Genomic DNA, 19,258 nt, shown 5'->3' with positions numbered 1-19,258 from the left:
ATGCTTTCACAAGATGTAATATAAGTCTCTGGTGTCCCCAGAATGTGTCTGTGAAGCTTCAGCTCAAAATACCCAACAGATAATTTATTATAGCTTGTCAAATTTGCCCTATTTGGGTGTGAGCAAAAACACGCTGTTTTTGTGTGTGTCCCTTTAAATGCAAATGAGTTTCTGCTCCCAGCCCCCTTTCCAAAGCATCTACCAATGCATTTTTTTTCCAGCAGCTAGCAGACTTTTCCAATTGTTTCAATGGGAGCGCCTCATTTTTTAAACCCCAGGAGCATAAAAGGCGCTGAGTGTGTTTTTCACGCTCAAGTGCTGAACGCTCAGCGTTTTTTAGCAGTCGCCCCGAGTTGAAGAATGTTCAACTTTGAGTAAAACGCTGCGCTCATCACTGTCACTTTTAAGCCAGCTGTCCAATCAGAGTGGAGGAGGGGCGGGACAAATACAACACCGACCATCTGTTACAACATTCTTGCTGTACAATAACATCAACAAGCAAAGAACGGGGAAAAAAATGGATGGGAAATTAATACTGCTGGTCTCCGAGCATACATAGCAAGTACTTTACATTGTGTCGACATTTTTAGTCTGAAGCAAATTATCTACAAAATAGTCCCGCAGATATTCTGTATCATAGCAACAAACTGAAAAAAAGTCTTGACTGAAAAAAAAATGGTGTGCTGCTGAAGTGCTCTCAAGCGCTCACAGCTAGGCGTTTTCAGCAAAGCGCCTAGTATTTTCACCTGGCTAAAAACGCTTTGGTGGACACACGGCCTAAAAGCTCGCTCTACGGTTGCTCAACAACAAAGCTGGAGAATCTCACGCAGCCTTACATTGTTCAAACCGGAGTCGGACACTGATGGAGAGATGGAAAGAACTTTTAGAATGAAACTGGACGGTTCTGAATGGTTAGTGGATAAATTTATGTAGTTGCTGTGGAGGCTTTTGTGCAAATCCATTTTGGATTTCATGAATTGACCCTCATTTGTGAAGCAGTCCGGTCTAAAATGACGGCATGACAACAACACTCTAATACAACAACTCTTCCTCTTCTCTTAAGCAGCCCAACATGGCCTCAACCCCTTTGTTGCATGTATTCGGGGTTTATGTAAATTTTAGGGTTTGTGATGTCACTAACCCGGGAAGGAACTCGTTGTAGTCCCTACCAGCCTTTTGTTGTAGTCCTTAAAAAGCAATTCCTGTAAAGAGAAAATATCTCTCATTTGCATTGAACTTTGAGCGTCGTAACTGTCATAAATGTTGTTTATCCTTTTACAGCAACATTTAAACTAAAGTTAAAAAAGTGAAATCATAATCAATCACCCCTTTAAAACTCAGTCTCAGTTCAACCATGCAATTGCATCTGCAGTTTAGACATTTTTAGTTTCATTGAAACTCTACAGGTAATGTTGCCTTAAATACACATTAAAATGCCAATTTTCTTCTTGTAACTGACTGATAGAGTAATATTTTCCACATCAGACTTGTTTCTTTTTTTTTGGTTCAAACAGGTTAATATGTGGTGTATGTGACTGGCAGGCCTTTTAAGACCATGTTCCTCACTAACGTTCAATTTGAACCCCATGATGTCTTTACATCCATGGATTTGACACTCTGAAAGCACAGTTACATCAGTGGTCCTTGCAGACTCCTTCTTATCAGACTTGCATGAAACCGCACAAATTAGGGCAGGTAGCTATAGTAATAAAAGTCACACGCTGAGTTTAAATCCCAGAAGGCAAGACACATCTGTGAGGCAGAGAACATTTTACAGCACAAGTGATTATAATATGTCCATCAGAGGTGATTTTCAGTTAACTGGACATGTTAAAGAACGTATTTTTAGACATTTGGCAAATAAAAATGTGCTGATTTATCTAGGAATCACTCACACTGCTTTCCTTCTTTCATTTTTTATTATTTATATAATTTATATAAACATGTATGGAAGCCAATTTCTGTCACACAAGAAAAATAGTGCTTTGGTGAATCATAAGTATGATATTAAAAAGTCTAATTATAAGATTGAAAAGTTAATTATGAGATAAAAAGCAGAAAAAGATAAAAAGTCAAAATTATAACAAATGTCAATTATGAAAAAAAGTCAAAAGTATGGGAAAAAAGTTGAAATTATGTCAGTCATTATGTGAAAAGTCATAATACTAAAACATTAAGTCATAATTTAAAAATTTTCTTATAGCTATGACTTATAAATGTCACGGATGGTCCAACAATAAGACAAAGAGAGTAGCAGTAGTTCAAAATTAAAAAATATTTTTATAAAAAAACATGAGTCAAAGTAACAACACCAGACCAGAGCTTATACAGGATAATGGACTAAATACAAAACAGGTGGGATCTAATTAATGAGTAACCAAGGAGACAAACTAGTGGCGGGAAACTAACTAGATAACAAAAGGCAGACACAACAAGATCTGAATACAATGAAAATGAAACCAAAACTAAGCATAACTGTGACAGAACGCCTCCTTTTGGCAAGTCGTGTACTCACCCTGTAAAAGACCAACTTGGAAGGGAGTGTGGAGGCTTGGGAGGTGGATGAGGGGGCAGTGAAGGAGGAACTAGGGTGGTGATGATGGTGGGAGGAGCCAGGAGCAGAGGTAGCCAAGTGACGACCCACGGAGGAGTCGACGGAGGGAGGAGCCATGGTAGAGACTTTGCAGATGACACCCAGGGTACATCTGACAGAGAAGAACCCGATTTTAGTGGACCCCTGGGAGCAGTAGGGGAGGAGATGGGACTGGGTGACACCGATGGTCCTGGAGGCTGAGGCGGAGCCACATCAATGAGCATCTGAGGTGGAGCCAGAGGGAAGGCAGATCCAAAGGGTGGAGAGATGGAGCGCAGCTGTTGACTCATAAGTCTGTGGCGCAGGCATGGTGATGTCTGACCAAGGAGAAGCCAGAGGAAGGGGAACCTAGTAGAGGCATCAGGGCAATGGTATCTGGTGGAGCAGAGGGAGGGAGGAGCCAAGTTGGAGCCAGCATGTCGATGGGTTTTCAGCTCCTCCCCGACTGCAAGGGGCAACTCTCGCCGATCGGTTGCATCCAGCCGCAGCCGATGTCAAGCACACCTAATGGTAGTGAAGCCATGAGCGCAGATGGAGAGCAGATGGGACCGGGCGACACCAATGTTCCTGGTGGCCGAGGCAGAGCCACAGCAAGAAGTGAAGCCAGAGGGGGTTGAGAGACGGAGCGCAGCAGATGGCTCATAAGTCTGTGGCATAGGCTACCGTGAGGACGATGGTATCTTGTGGAGCTGAGGGATGGAGGAGCCAAGGTGGTGGTGACAGGTGGACGGGCCGAGGTGGAGTAATGGGATCAGCAGCTGGAGGTGGAGCTGGGGGATCCACTTGCCTAGAAGGTGATGGAGACCGGCAGACCTGAGGCTTATCCACACAACAGAATGGTGTTAGAGGTGAAGTTGATGGGCTGAAGGGAACCAGTGGAAGTGGGGCTGATGGACAGGCTGTATCAAGATATGGAGGTGAGAGAGGGAGGCTGGGTGGGATTAATGACGATGACATTATATCCACTAAATAATGAGTAACCTATGAGACAAACTGTGGTGGGAAACTGAGAACAAACTAACTAGATAACAAAGGCAGACAAAACAGGAACAGAATACAATGAATAAGAAACTAAGCATAACTGTGACAATAATTATGACATGCCAAGTTAAGTCACAATTTTGACAATTTTATGACTTAATATGTCATAATTTACATAGTGAGTCATAATTGACTTTTCTCATAGTTATGCCTTTTTATCTCACAAATATGACATACTAGGTCATAATTGTCAGAAATTTGAAATGATTACTTAAAAGTAGAAATTTTGTTATTTCTGTCAATTTCAGCTTTTTATTTCATAATTATGACTTATAAGTCTTAATTTTGACCTTTTTGTTCTTTTCGTTCCTAATGTCATATTTATGATTGTTTTATATCATAATTTTATGTCATTTTATGAGTTAATAATCTCTTATGTGGCATAAATGGTTTTCCATAAAGGGACAGTGGTAGTTCTTTTGAGTCCTAAAAGCAGAAAGGGAAATGGCAGGCAGTTAAGGAGGAAAAGGAAGTTTCATATCATCCATATTTTGGTATTACTGTGGTTTCTAATCAGTTGGCGCTTGACTTGAAGTCTTAAAGGGATAGTTCACCCAAAAATAAAAGTTCTCTCATTATTTACTTTCTTTAAAGAATATAGTTTTGGAAAGATATGACAAGGGTAGTTTATTTTACAGGAGAACTGTCCCATCAAAGTAAAATGTTCCTTTTATTATGTTCGTACGAGGTCTATAAATGTTCATAGATCTGTAGAGTATGTTTTGTTTAATATAAAAACAGAAATTTTAGACAAACAATCAAGTAGTGTATACACATCTTTGTATATAAACATCAGCCAAATGCATGAATCCTGTTTAAAAAAAAAATCTGTTTTTCAGCTTATATTGCTAAATGTAAATGGTTTGTGTCATGGTAAATTAAATTGCACATTTGAAAAGTGTTTTCAGATTAAAACCAAATAGTCTAAACAGCAGGTGTTATCCGTCATTCACTTGCACCAATATAAAGTTTTGTGAACTGCAAAATGAGGAATGTAAGGGATGTGAAATGGCCGAAACTCCATCCAGTATCTTATTTCTCCTCACCTCCTCATCAGCCTTTATATTCCTCTAGTGAAGGACATCATGAAACTCTTCCCTGTATCTCTCTACTACTCAAATGTGACAACAGGCTAGTTTTTGACCATGTTGACACAAGCATAAAAACATCATTAGAGCCATTCTGAGCTTATCAGGTTTTTTTTTTATGGCATTGTTCCACGTTCTCATTGGTTGCTGCACTGTTTTTGTCCTGCATCATTCCAAACTCTGGACTCTAGCTGCTGCTAATGTTGGTTAAATAAATCCAATCCCGCCTCGAGAAACCTAAGTGACATTATAAGGTAGAATGAGGATGAAAGAAGACATCTAGGTTATTCTTTTACTTCTGCTGATAAGAGTACTGATATGATTCAGGGCCCAGTTAAATATTTGAAATCAATTAAAATGGAATTTATTCAATAGAATTGCATATACTTTACAGTGCCTGTCAAAAGGTTTTTCTATTATTATTTTTGAAAGATGTCTCTTATTCTCACCTAGGCTGCATTTATTTAATCAAGACTACAGTAAAAATAGTAATATTGTGAAATATGATTACAATTTAAAATAACTGTTTTAATATGATTTAAAGTGTAATTTATTTGTGTGATTCAAAGCTGAAAATTACTCCGGTCTTCAGTGTCACATGATCCTTCAGAAATCATATAGTATTATGAATTTATTCTCAAGAAACATATTTATTAGTATGATCAATGTTGAAAACAGTTTTTTCTGCTTAACATTTTTTTTTTATTTTATTTTTTGTGGAAACAATGTACCATTCAAACATTTGTAGTAGGATTTTAAAAAAGAGAGAGACATTAATACTTTTATTCAGAAAGGATGCATTCAATTGATCAAAATTGACAGTGAAGACATTTACAATGTTACAAAAGATGTCTATTTAATAAATGCTTTAATAAATGCTGTTGATTCATTAACTTTCTATTTATCAAAAAATCCTGAAAAAAAGTATATTAAACTGTTTTCAACATTGATAATAACCAGAAAAGGTTCTTTAAGCATCAAATCATCATATTAGAGTGATTTCTGAAGGATCATGTGACACTGAAGACTGGAGTAATGATGCTGAAAATTCAGCTTTTATCACAGGAATAAATTACATTTTAAAATATATTCAAATAGAAAACAGTCCTTTTAATTTGTAATATCTCACAATATTTCTGTTTTTAATGTATTTTTGCTAAATTAAATGTTGGCTCGATGAGCAGAAGAGACTTTTTTCAGGACTTTTTTTTTTCCAAAAACTTTCAGATGAGTTCCGCTCTTCCTCTATTAACCACTAGATGGCACAACAAGACCGTCACAGAAAATATCAAGAACTACGCATAGCCTACATTCTTTTGTGCTAATCGTCTACTTCTAATAATTTATATATTTTAATTTAAAACTAGCTGAACACAATTTCAAGGAGTTTTAGCGAGCTTTTAATCATCTTAAAATATATACAAAAAAATTCTTACGACAGTTGCGCAGATCTTTTTTGATGATCTCTTTAAAATCTCTAAAACTGGTCTCAGATCAGGTGAATACCTATAGTCTAGGCTACTTGTCACAAAGAAACCAAAGAAACGAAAGTAACGTTAGCTGAACTCACTTGACGCAAGGATCTACCCGAAATATGTAATTTTCTTTATTTACACCAGAAATTTGTTTCGTCAGAATATCGAAGATGCATTTTCTGTACAGCTTTGTCATGCTTATCTTCGTGATATATGGTATGTATATTACTATACGTTTGTTTAATGCAACAGGAAGTAAAGAAAACATGCTTTCAATTTGAATCTCTCTCTCTCTCTTTCTCTTTACTATTATTTCATATAAAAATTTCTTTTTCATAGTGTGCGCGTCTCCTCAACTGACTTTTCAGCTTTTAAGACCGCAACATTTAAGGCTTTTAAATGTTTAAATGTCCTTTGTCATATTTCCGGAAATCGTCGACAATCGTTTGACAATTGTTTTTGTGTTGTGAACTGTTGCGAGAATTCATTAGTGCGGTCAGACCCTTTAGCTTATTAATAGCATTTTTTCTTGAATATTAATAGTAATAATAATAATACAATTAATTATTGTAATGATTTATTAATATCTTTCTCTCAAAAATGCAGAGACCCTGGAGTTTATTGTTCGAGGTTCTGTTCCTCTGGTTGCTCCTTTGGGAGGTTCAATCATTTTACCCTGTTATGTTGAGACATCAATGATGGAGAATGTGAAAGTTATATGGAGTAGAACAGACTCAGAAGCTCTGGTTCATCTGTATCAAGATGGAGAGAGTCGACCAGAGGCCCAGCAGCAGGAGTATCATGATAGAGCTCATTTCTTTACTGATCAGATTCAACATGGAAACTTCTCCCTCCTGCTGGAAAACATAAGAGCTGAAGACAAAGGCGTGTACAGATGTAAAGTTTACAGTCAACAGGTTGCTGACAAAACTTTGGTTGAAATAAAAGCTGTTGGTGAGTTTAAATCACTTCAGTTCTATTGAAACTATTGAATTTATGATCTCATTCTGTATTATTTCACCTCTTCTTTCTTTTAGACTGCCTGCTAGTATCAGACTCCGATGAGTCCATATCTGCGTCTGTGGGTGAGGACGTCACTCTGAACTGCTCTGTCGACTCTCACATCAAACCTGAACACATTGAAGAGGTTTCATGGAAGAAAACTGATGAAGATATGCTGGTTCTGCTCTACCAAAACAATGAGATTTTATCAGATTCATCAGATGAGCAATACAGAGACAGAGTTGAGTTCTTCTCGGATGAAATCCCCAAAGGAAACTTCTCTCTCAGACTGAAGGGTCTCAGAACTGAGGACAAAGGTGTTTACCTGTGTCAAGTGAAGGCTGGAAGACTTTCAGCCAATGCAACTGCGGTACTGAAGATACTGGGTGAGTAATGGATTTTTACTCTTTTAAGAAATAGTTATACATAGAAGCATTGACATATCATTTTTTTCTCCCATCTCCATTTTTTCCTTCACCATGTCCCTTTAGGGCAGTGGATCCCAAACTTTTTCTGCAAGGCTCCCCCTTTTGTAGAGAAAATATTTTTCAACTGATAACAGACAGCTTAAGCGAGTACTGTCCAATTATGTACTTATGTGTCAAGTAGCCACATAATAACCGGAATAATTATGCAGTTGGGTCTTGTATCACATTGAGGTTTCTTTTGCATAACAGTATGATAACCATAACCATTGGCCTGACTAGAACCACCAGACCTAGTCTATATAGAACCCTAATCAATTTTTTAGAATGATACAGCAGCAAAATTTCTAAATTTTTACCCCTGAAATTCAATAACTGAGTTTCATTTAGCTGTTTAGTTGCATGCAATGTTACATAATGCTGTTGTGTAACTGATGTCTGTGTTTCACAGGTTTCTCTGGTTATCACACAACAGTGCTGATTCTCTGTATTATCTCTATTATATTGCTATTATCTGGATCTGCACTGCTTTTTTGCTCCAGACCAGAAAATGGAGGTATGTATTTTAGGCTTCAACAGGCTTCACAAAATTTATTCAGTAACATTCCAGTTCTAACTGGAGTTGGTATGTATCTCTCTACTGTAGACAAGAGGCTGTATCTTCTAGTTTCTCTTCTCCTTTGTCCGAATATTACTATGCTGTTGGCTTCGATCATCTGGCGTGTTATTGAAGGTATTTCATCAGAACTCTTTTATCTACGATCTATTACATAGACCTTACAGCTTAATTCAATTCTGTTAATGTACACTTAAAGGTGATAGAGAGGATTTTTTCGTCGACTGAGAATCCAAAGACTGTTACTGAGTTTTTGAAATGAGCGCATGCGTAAGAACAACCCCCCTCCTTCACAGCTCATTTCGCGGGAACGCCTCCCAAAACTCGTGCACGAGTGACAAGCCAGAGGGCCAATCCGCGCACGTCTCTCACAAGGAACATCGTGGCAGTGATTGACAAGCCAGAGGGCCAATCCGCGCACGTCTCTCACAAGAAACGTCATGGCGGTGATTGACAAGCCAGAGGGCCAATCCGCGCACGTCTTTCACAAGGAACGTCATGGCGGTGATTGACAAGCCAGAGGGCCAATCCGCGCACGTCTTTCACAAGGAACGTCATGGCGGTGATTGACAAGCCAGAGGGCCAATCCGCGCACATCTCTCACAAGGAACGTCATGGCGGTGATTGACAAGCCAGAGGGCCAATCCGCGCACGTCTTTCACAAGGAACGTCATGGCGGTGATTGACAAGCCAGAGGGCCAATCCGCGCACGTCTTTCACAAGGAACGTCATGGCGGTGATTGACAAGCCAGAGGGCCAATCCGCGCACGTCTTTCACAAGGAACGTCATGGCGGTGATTGACAAGCCAGAGGGCCAATCCGCTCACATCTCTCACAAGGAACATCGTGGCAGTGATTGACAAACCAGAGGGCCAATCCGCGCACGTCTCTCACAAGGAACGTCACGGCAGTGATTGACAAGCCCGAGGGCCAATCGTTTACGCGATGATCGCGTAAACGATTGGCTGATGTTTTTAAGGCCCTACCTCGTGCACAGATGATGTATATTAATATTATTCCTTTCAGTGCACCTAATAAATAGTCTTTTATCAGTTAGTAAAGACAGTTTCAAGTAATATTGCAAAAATGTATAAAACAAAACATCCTCTTTAGCACCTTTAATCACTTAATTGTTGTAGAATAACTATACAAATGGTCAGTCAGACTTTCGTCACTGTTTACAGCTGATATACAGCTATACAGTATTTCATTATAGAAATAATGTGTTTCAGGTTCTTTGTATGAGACCATCATATGCTGTGTGCTCTACATTCTGAGGCCTCTGAGGTTTTGGGTTACACCATCAGCCACAGGTTATACAGGTTGGTTTTTTAAATCAAATGCTGCATAATACTCAGATTCCGGTTTCACATAATATTTGCGTCTACTAAGATTTATTTACATTTCTATACATAAAACTGAAAGGGATTAAAGAAGAATGACATATTTGTTCAATTACCATTTTAGTGCTTTACGTGATTTTACAAGTTTTTTTTTTTTTTTTTTGGCAGATCAAATTCTGAAGTATGTTATGACTTCACATGCTGATCATGCAGCATTTATGTCAGTAATGTATTCAGGTAGGTAAATCCACATTGACTTTATGTATAAAAACTGTTGGGCTCAAAATGTAACATTCCATGTGTAAAATAATAGCTTTTCTTAAATAAAATCCCTTTAATTGTTGTTGTTTTGTATTTGAAATTACACCTAATTTTCTGCCAAGAATGTTGTTTGTCTGTTGTAATACAGAAGTAGTATATTTATTGGTTATTTTTCATTCTCCAAGCTCATACTCCTGTGTTTAAATTAATAATATATTTCTGCATCAGTCCTTTTAGCTGAACATTTTAAAGACATCAACACAGTCATCAGAAATGTCATCTTTGGTCTACTTTTCCTGATGTGTCTACTCTTCATTATACGTGAGTGTTCATCCATTATCCATTGTTTCCATTGCTTTAAATGCCCAGTTGAAAACACAACATTAACAGTTTTTTAACAGCATTTTTATAGAGAAAACTTCAGTTTTAAATAATCTCAGTACAATCTAGTACAATTTGCATATTTCAGCTTTTTTAAATACTTGAAATTAATTCCATCATTTACATAACTACTTACAAAAAGGTTAACTATGGTACACATGCTGAACATTATTTAGCATTTAACATTTTATGTTCACAGAACATAATTTTAACATTAGTACAAGACATTTAAACAATAGTGAACCATGTTTCTTTGGGACATTTTTTTTTTTTTTATTGGTAATATGCCGTAAGTGTGAAAGATGTTTGTTTTTTTTATTGTTATGTACTGATATATTTATTTCACTGTTTTAAAAAGATTTGGCTAAAGAGAAGATTCTGTCATGCTTTGGAGGGCCATGCAGAAGGATGTACAGTAAAGTTCAACCATTTGTAGCTGCTTGTAGCTTTTCATTGCTGCCTTCATTACAGCTCGCCCTTCTGCTCTACATTCGTTTTGCCTCCAGTGCTGGTAAGCAAGATCAGTTTTGAGCAGAGACTTGAGATTTAACTGATTAATATGCTTGAGGAGCAATCAGCTTTATCTGCTTCTTACACCTACTTCATCATAAATAACACTGAAAGAAGCCACTCATGCAGTAATTGTTACAATTTAAGGTAATAACTCTAACAGCCTCTGTCTCTTTTAGTTTTTAGCGTTGCAGTTCTTTCAATGCTTTATGGGTTCCTTTATTACTTTCACAATGAAACAAGTAGGACAATTCAATGCTGTAAGTATGATAAATTATATTCTGCTCTGTTATGACTGCAGTATTAAATCAGTAGATAGATATATGATCAAAGAAAAATATGAATATTGTATATATGCCTATTTCATTATTTGTGTTTTCATTAGATAATGTTGAATGTAAGTGAATAAGTGACAGAGTTGTTTCTGTCTCTTTGTACTATAAATAAAATGTCAAAGATGACTTCAAAATCATGTTTCAGAAGTAGTCGTCCTCATTGGTTTCCATTACATATCAGCTGTTTCAAAGCCCAGTGTAATCTGAATTGTGGGGCAGTTTTTTGGTTTTAATGAATAAATAACTACATTTATTATTATTTATTATTGGCATATTTTGACTGTTTCTTTCATATTTTCAGGTCTTTGTTTTCTAGATAAATTATTTCGGTCAATGATGATTGTGATGAGTCTTGCAATGGTGTATTTTTACATTACGCTCTTGAGAAATGAACAAGGTATGCATATATTTTATACATATAGGTATACATATATATAAAAAAAATTTGTTGTTTAAAAATTTGAAGTATCTAAATGTACATCTATCTTTGCTAAAAAAATCAATTTTTGAATATCTGTTGAATATAAAAATAACTTTTAGTTCTCTTTTTAATAGACATGGCCAAAAAAATAAGACTTTGCTGCTTTTTAAAAAAGACTTGATCTTTAATTCACAGATGATGCAGGACTGATCTGTGTAGCAGGAATTCTCCAAGTATTGTGGGTGCTTGCATTTTCTGAAGTCCCATTCCATTATCTGAGTAAAGTATCAATCGTCTTCTTTCTTCTTCATGTGTTGTTTTTCCATCCCCCTGCTTCATTCTCATCAACTGAAGCTTAAAGTCTTGATGAGTGTCTGATTCTGCAGAGTTTTATTATACTCCAGCCAATAAGAATTGCTATTTGAAAATTTTCACTCAATCACATATTCACAATTCCTTAATGAACTACACATCTGAGGAAAAAAGAAAACTCTGTAGTGAACATGCATCATAATGCCTTTTTACCGGATGAATGTTGGCAGAAAACATTCTTTGAACATCATTCTTCGAATGACCTTTGAATATTAAGGTTTGCTAACTTTCTGGCTTAAAAATGGCTTAAAGGGTTAGTTCACCCAAAAATGAAAATTCTGTCATTTATTACTCACCCTCATGCCGTTCCACACCCGTCAGACCTTCGTTCATCTTCAAAACACAAATTAAGATATTTTAGTCGAAATCCGATGGCTCCGTGAGGCCTTCATAGGGAGCAATGACATTTCCTCTCTCAAGATCCATAAAGGTACTAAAAACATATTTAAATCAGTTCATGTGAGTACAGTGGTTCAATATTAATATTATAAAGCGACGACTTATATAGTGATGGCCGATTTCAAAACACTGCTTCAGGAAGCTTCAGAGAATAATGAATCAGCGTGTCGAATCAGCTGTTCGGAGCGCCAAAGTCATGTGATTTCAGCAGTTCAGCAGTTTGATACACTGATTCATTATGCACCGAAGCTTCCTGAAGCAGTGTTTTGAAATCGGCCATCACTATATAAGTTGTTATTTTGTTTTTTTTTGTCACACCAAAAATATTCTCGTAGCTTTATAATATTAATATTGAACCACTGTACTCACATGAACTGATTTAAATATGTTTTTAGTACCTTTATGGATCTTGAGAGAGGAATTAATGAAGGTCTTACGGGTGTGGAATGGCATGAGGGTGAGTAAAATCAGGAACAAACATTTATATTGACATTAAAACATCACCATTATGGTGATCAGTGTTTCCTGTAGTTGGGCTCTTGACCCTTGACGACTTATGATAGTTTTTTCTCCGGCTGCTTTAACATTGTGTTTAGATAACATGTACTACAGCAGAGAAAGTTGAGACATAACTTCAGGTGATGTTAGCTATTAATTAATGAATTTTATAATTAATAAAGAATGTTTCAAGAACAGCACACTAACCTTTAAATGATGTTCCATTAACATTAAGGAAACTGAACCTTCATGTGCTCTCGGAATTATCGTAAATACGAGTTTCCTAGGTAAAAATTGCACATGAATGCCCTCCCATTCCGAAACTTGAATGTGATGAGCTCATAATCGCAACTTCAGAAGTGGGAATTATCAAATTTCCAATAGCACGTGTGAAGGCAGCTTTATATACAAGGAAAACAAAGAAGCAAACAAGTTAATTAATGGGGTGATTGACAAGGCACAGGTGAATGGGATTCATGAATCAAACACATGGGGAAAACTGGGGAAAACACAGAAGACAAAAACACAAAAACAAAACAAACATAAACCTGACAGGTATTCATATGACACAGCACTAGTTTCATTTTGAGCAAAAACAATTCTGAAGATTATCTTCTAGTCCAACTTAAATTAATTCCCTTATTTGGACTTGAAATGCTTTACAGGCATTTAATTAAAAAAAAAAAATTATAGCCTTAAAGCAAATTACAACATTATTATTATTTTTTTTTTAACAAACATGTTTAACTCTGCTCTACAGGTCTTCACAAAAGGAAAATATTGTTCTTGTTTGGATCAACTGGTTTTGTTTTAGCAAACTCTGCTGCACTGATGACAGAAGTGATAGTGAAAGCAGGTGAGTTAACGCAGCCTTTTAATGAGATTCAGAAAGCCTTGCAGGAGCCCACAGTATACCTGGGACCATCATTTCATTAGCAAAACATATACTGTTTGTTAAAAATGACTCTCCGTCCACAGTTAATGGTGAACGTCTGATGGGAGATTTGAGAATTGTTGCCTTTCCATCTGCAAGCATCTTTACCGTAACACTGCTGATTACACCATGTGAGTATGAATAAGAATTGATTTTAGCAGTCTGTATACTATAATGCTATTAGTGTGTGATGGTATTTAATGTGTAGGCTAAAGCTACACATAAATAAAGTTATGTCTTTGAATTTGGCCACAATCCTGACCCATTTCTAATGAAGGCATCTTTCATTAAGGTAGTTGTAGTTAAAGTGTCTAAAGTCTGATGTGTGACATGCGTCTCTTTTTGCGCATACTTGTGTTAAGAGGTTATTTATTAAGAACAGAAGATCTACAATGATGAATTTGAGAGCTGAAATTATTCTAATCTGTACACTTACATTGAGATCAACACATCTTGTTCTGTACATTCCCATTCTCTAAAAAAAAAAAAAGACACAAGAAAAAAAAAATATATAAATCACCCATCATTCTGACTTTTGTATTTAGTGCCTCTGTGCTTTTTCTGAGACTGATGAATTGTAACTCATTCTGAAATCTTTTCCTCCCCCACATCTCAGGGAAACCTATCAACACAGAGTCCCAAGTGAGTATTTATGTTTTCATAAGAATTGGGTTACATTAATACACGATTTTTAAATACACTGAGATTAAAAGTGAACAAAGTGTAAATGTATGTCAATTATCCAAAAGCAGTCATGCAGATACTGTTTAAAATAAATGTTTTATTCTAAATTCTAAAGTCACCAGATTGTAAAGAGACTCCAGCTACAGAGTATACCAGTATAGACATGAACCAGAGGAAAGGAGAATCCAATGAAATCGAAACTCTGGGAGAAGTAGCTGGGAACTGTGAAGAGCAAGAGGAGGAGATCAACTCATAGCACAAGGTTCAGAAACCCCAGTGGTGCCTCCAAGTATAAATACTGTGAGTAGTGTATTCAGACTGAAAATTCCAAAAAGGAATTCAAAATGCATGGATGATGCACTTGGTGTTGAATGTTGTACACTTCATGCATTAGAAGCTGTAGCAGCTTTAATTATCAGACTTTATTGTTCTATTATGTAAAAGGTTTTGTTATGTTAGTGTTTTTTGGAGATTACCATTGTGGTGAATTGTTGAGCTTGTGCTTGGGTTGAGAACCTGGTAACGAGATTTGCCCTATTTTTATATAACGAAGCAACGACTATGATAGTGCTTTGGATCAAACCAGTATCATTTCTAGACTGCCAACACTGATTATCACATGTGTAAATAGTTACGTTTAGTTTGTTGCTATGTTAAGACAAAACAAAAGCATTAACCCTTTCAAGCATGAGTTTAAAATGTTCTAAAGTGATTTTTTTTAAGGCGAGAACATTTGCCATTATTGTTTCCATGGCGACGCATCATGCGTGTCACGAGCTCTGAAACGCAACCACAATAACATGACAAATGGATCGCTATTATTTAGTTTTTCTTTTTTTATTTAAAATATTCTAAATATGAATATTCCGATTCTCAAATATGTGTAAGTGAGTGTGTTTTGTCGTTTCAAAACCCTTATAAATTATCTTTATCTTGATCTGTAACGCGAGATGGGCGCCGCCATCTTAGTTTGCTCTGCAGTTCAGAGTTCTGTCAGTCTGATTTACAGCAGGTGAATTCATCGGTTTCTCCCGAAATATATGCAAGTAAGTGGCTGTTGAACTGGAAGAATAATAGAGTAAACTTTATAGTTTCTAATGAAAAATCTATACTTTTACTTCGCTACGTTTGGCGACGTTCCTCTCGTTACTTTATTTTAATGCAATACTGTAGCCTACATGTTAAGAAATGCGTAGTTTATGCCCATTCACAAACGAATCACTCTTTTGAGTAGTTTCTGTTCAAAGACTTGATCAAACAAGTTGGCAAAACTGACTAAATTGGTTCGCGAATCAGTTTGAATGATTTGTTCAGTTCTGCACGCACTGAATCGTCTGAAACGGTTTCTCACTCGGAGCGTTGGATGAAGTGGCAGTGGACCTACAGTCAATTAAAAGCAAACCTGTAAGTGCATCCTATTGTTTGCCAGCGATGAAGATCTTTATTAGTTGATCTGCGTATGCTGTCTGTGAACAATTCCACACAGGTATCGATTTCAATTCATACAGCCAATAGCCAACATTACAACAAAGCAAATTATTACGCCACGATAACAAAGTATGTAGCATTTCTTTACCGTATTTATGGACATATATCTTAAATACATTAAATAAGCTACCATTGTTCATAGAGTATATGGTAATTAATTTGTGGATAGCCTATGGCGCAGTGGCGGCGCCGGCGACCTGTTCGTCTTGAAAATGAGCGCCATTGAGTTTGCGGTGACACAGTTAAGTTTACACGCGCCTGCAGAAATATACATTTGATTACATTTTGGAGAACAGACAGAAGATCCGTCAGAGTGCATTTGATTATTGTTTGTGTGATGTTCAGTGGTTATTATTAGCGCGAGCACATGTAAAGAGTTTTCTCTCTGCTTTCAAATGTAGCTGAATACGTTATTATACAAAGCAAAAGATATTCGGGTTACAGATGCCAGAAATAATGCTTGTATCTTTTTTGTTTGTTGCAAAGATATCTGATGATAATTAAAAAAAAAAAAAAAAAAAAAAAAAAAAAAAAATATATATATATATATATATATATATATATATATATATATATATATTATATAATTTAAAACCAAATTAATCTAGTTTATTTTAATTCAGGATTCCATAGTCCAGGTTTTAGTAATCTGTACTTAATCAGTTTCAGAAAGCCATTTTTAAAGTCACGATTAACTATTCCAGATTAAGGCCTATCCTGACAAACCGTCACAGCTGTATTTTGTAAATTATCTGAAAACATAGTTTGGATCGTTACTTTTTGATACAGTGTTTGCACTATTTTTACAATTTGTTCCATGGGACAAGAGTGTTGAAAATGTAACTACCTAATGGTAGCATGTTTCACATATTATATTTACATTCTAAGAGTGTTATTGACTTTCACACTGAACTTCTTTACTTTATCAGGTACTTTAACATGTTTGTTACTTTATCAGGATTTCTGATTTTGTAACCCAACTAACATGGTTGGTGATTGTTAATTTTGCTGTTGACACTTTTTGCCACTGTTTGCACCATGAGAGTATAAATAAATACAGAATCTGTTTACATTTTAAACTTGTAATTGATTATTAATTATTATTGTGTAATTGTTGTTGTGTGATGTTTTTCAGCACAGTCACTGGAACACAATTTAAACATAATCTGCTATTTTACATAAGAAAATCATTTATAATATATGTGACATCATGACCCAAAAGAGGGAAATAATCAGGCAGAAGGCAGTGAAGCTTCAATAAACAAACATTTTTATTTAAAAGAAAATAATATAATTACGAAAAAAACATTAACATGTTAAAAAGATGCAGCAGACCTTCAATGCAATTACCCACAAAGAAAAAAAAGAGTAAATAAAAATAAAACAAATAAAAATAAACAAAACCCACAGATGGCCACAGGTTACCTAGGTTGTGAAGACAGAAATGGCATACAGACAAACGTGCTCCCACTGCAATCAAGCTCACGGCAAATCACACTGCAGACCTAGAAGGAAAGAAAAATAAAGTAAACCACCACACCACTGCTATCCACCAGTGAAGGCAACCCCGCAGCCACCGTCAGGTCAAAAAGAAATCTACAGCAAAAAAACAAAAACAATAATATTAACAGTGGGTAATGCAAATAGAACGAATAAGTCAACACTGTAAAAGGACTATGATCTACTTAGTCCCTTTTTTGTCTTTGGTGTGATCTCAGTTCTCCCATGGTCAACTCTGGTCCAACATCCAACCAAAAAAAAAAAAAACAATCTCAACAATAATTCAACCTAAAATAAACAGTAGTCGTGCATCCCTCTACCATCCATTATTTTGGTTTATGACACTCGGGCAACCATCCAGCCATAATACTCCTAAACGATGCATCATGTGTTCAACACTCAACAATGTTCCAATATTTGACATGTGACTGCACAAACAATCCTTACATTTGGTCTATTGCCACCATGCAACATGTAAACCTGCTGAGATTTAGATCTGCCGCGACTTCCATTCATAAATCGTCAGCGGAAAAACAAAGGGCGGAAGTGGAAGAACAAATCTCATCACTTCCTTTTATAGAACTGAGGCTGATGGGATTTGTAGTTCCTGAAACATAAATAAATAAGAAATAATAACGGAGTGTCTTTAAAACCCTCTTTTGTGCAGCACTACTTCCTTCCACCACGGTTTCAAATCTCAAGTTGACAGTTGGACAATGCCTCCGTTACTAACTCTAAAATGTCACTTCAGAACTAGTAACGAAGGAATGTTGAGTCGCTTCATTGAAACTCATTGAATTTTGTACAGTATTAGAGAGAGAGAGAGAGAGATCGCCTGAGCGTGGGTGCGCCTATGTTTATATAAAATATTTGTTGATTTATGGAACAACAAATTAACAACAATAGCCATTAAAAAATTACAGTAGGAAATAGGACTGTGCGGTATATCGAGTTTGTACTATATACCGTTATATTTTTAATATACGATACCGTTTATATCAATATACTGTAGTTTTACGAGCGCATCTGAAAAACAGCGGAGAACGTCATAGATGCTGCTGTGGGGGAAATACATAATACAATTTGGCTTAAACATGAGACATGGTTAATAATAGTAAGGGCTTTAAAAATAACTCGTAAGATTAAGATACACACTGCGTTCCAAATTATTATGCAAGAGACAAATCAGTAAGATTTCTGTACAATAAACATTCAGATTTTAGTTTTTCTAAGAAAATGTTTATTTATCTGTAAGATCAACAGATCCTCAGATACTTTGATCTCCTGAGATATGGACAGCACAAACCCCACAGAGTGAAGTTGCGGGAAAGCTTCTTTCCATCCTGTCCTTCCTTCACATTTGCTCCTTCTCCCCCACTTCCTTCCTTTTACACATTCTCCTTTTCCATCACTCAGTTCTCATAAAAAGATTATATACACATTATAATGTTTTGTCAATGCAAATGAATTAACAGTCATGTTTGGTATCATTTGAAATGTCTCAGTGCAACTGGTACAATGGTCTCGTCTACATGAAAATAAACCAAAGGTATTGAAGGTTTTAAGGGTTTTAGAAATACTTTGGTTGCAACCATGGGTGTGCCTCTTTCCCAGGGTCTTTCATCTAAATTACCTCCTGTTCCACAGCAAGGTGCGAACCCCTGAGGTCTGTGACCCTAGTCAATGCAAATTCTGATTGTAAGTTCATGCCCCACATGGGGATGTTTTGTCTTGGTCTGAGTATTTAAGGAAATGTTGCAAAAGGCTTGGGGCGACTCTGTATTCAGAGTGCATCTTTACGCACAACTGCCAGCCTGCATGGGGAGATTCTTGAGACTCCAGAGACACCAGCAGCTTCAAATACCTGTTTGCTGCTCAACACTGGCTTTTTT

At 36.4% G+C, this 19,258-nt stretch overlaps 1 protein-coding gene across 1 annotated transcript; it reads left to right on the top strand.

Annotated features, from left to right (window-relative positions):
- Window positions 1-6,014: 6,014 nt before the first annotated feature.
- On the top strand, window positions 6,015-16,945 carry LOC125259272. Its single transcript, XM_048176849.1, has 16 exons — window positions 6,015-6,413; window positions 6,804-7,151; window positions 7,235-7,585; window positions 8,076-8,180; window positions 8,271-8,357; window positions 9,473-9,562; window positions 9,752-9,820; window positions 10,073-10,165; window positions 10,584-10,736; window positions 10,915-10,995; window positions 11,372-11,467; window positions 11,687-11,770; window positions 13,521-13,616; window positions 13,739-13,825; window positions 14,311-14,336; window positions 14,494-16,945. Exons 1-16 carry the CDS (start codon window positions 6,368-6,370, stop codon window positions 14,632-14,634), a joined length of 1,953 nt encoding a protein of 650 aa, XP_048032806.1. The 5' UTR covers window positions 6,015-6,367; the 3' UTR covers window positions 14,635-16,945.
- The last annotated feature ends 2,313 nt before the right edge of the window (window positions 16,946-19,258 follow it).

Source organism: Megalobrama amblycephala, linkage group LG1 (genome assembly GCF_018812025.1).
Source record: "Megalobrama amblycephala isolate DHTTF-2021 linkage group LG1, ASM1881202v1, whole genome shotgun sequence".
Lineage (NCBI taxonomy): Eukaryota > Metazoa > Chordata > Actinopteri > Cypriniformes > Xenocyprididae > Megalobrama > Megalobrama amblycephala.
The sequence above is the reverse complement of the archived record's forward strand: the minus strand, read 5'-3'. Positions and strand labels throughout refer to the sequence as shown.

What these genes read in the sequence shown, in the direction of transcription:
- LOC125259272 (XM_048176849.1), top strand. Translation starts at nt 6,368, where the DNA reads ATGCATTTTCTGTACAGCTTTGTCATGCTTATCTTCGTGATATATG. An exon ending in GCTTATCTTCGTGATATATG is followed by an intron (nt 6,414 to 6,803) that starts GTATGTATATTA and finishes TCAAAAATGCAG; the next exon opens with AGACCCTGGAGTTTATTGTT. An exon ending in ATCAGCCACAGGTTATACAG is followed by an intron (nt 9,563 to 9,751) that starts GTTGGTTTTTTA and finishes TTTTTTTGGCAG; the next exon opens with ATCAAATTCTGAAGTATGTT.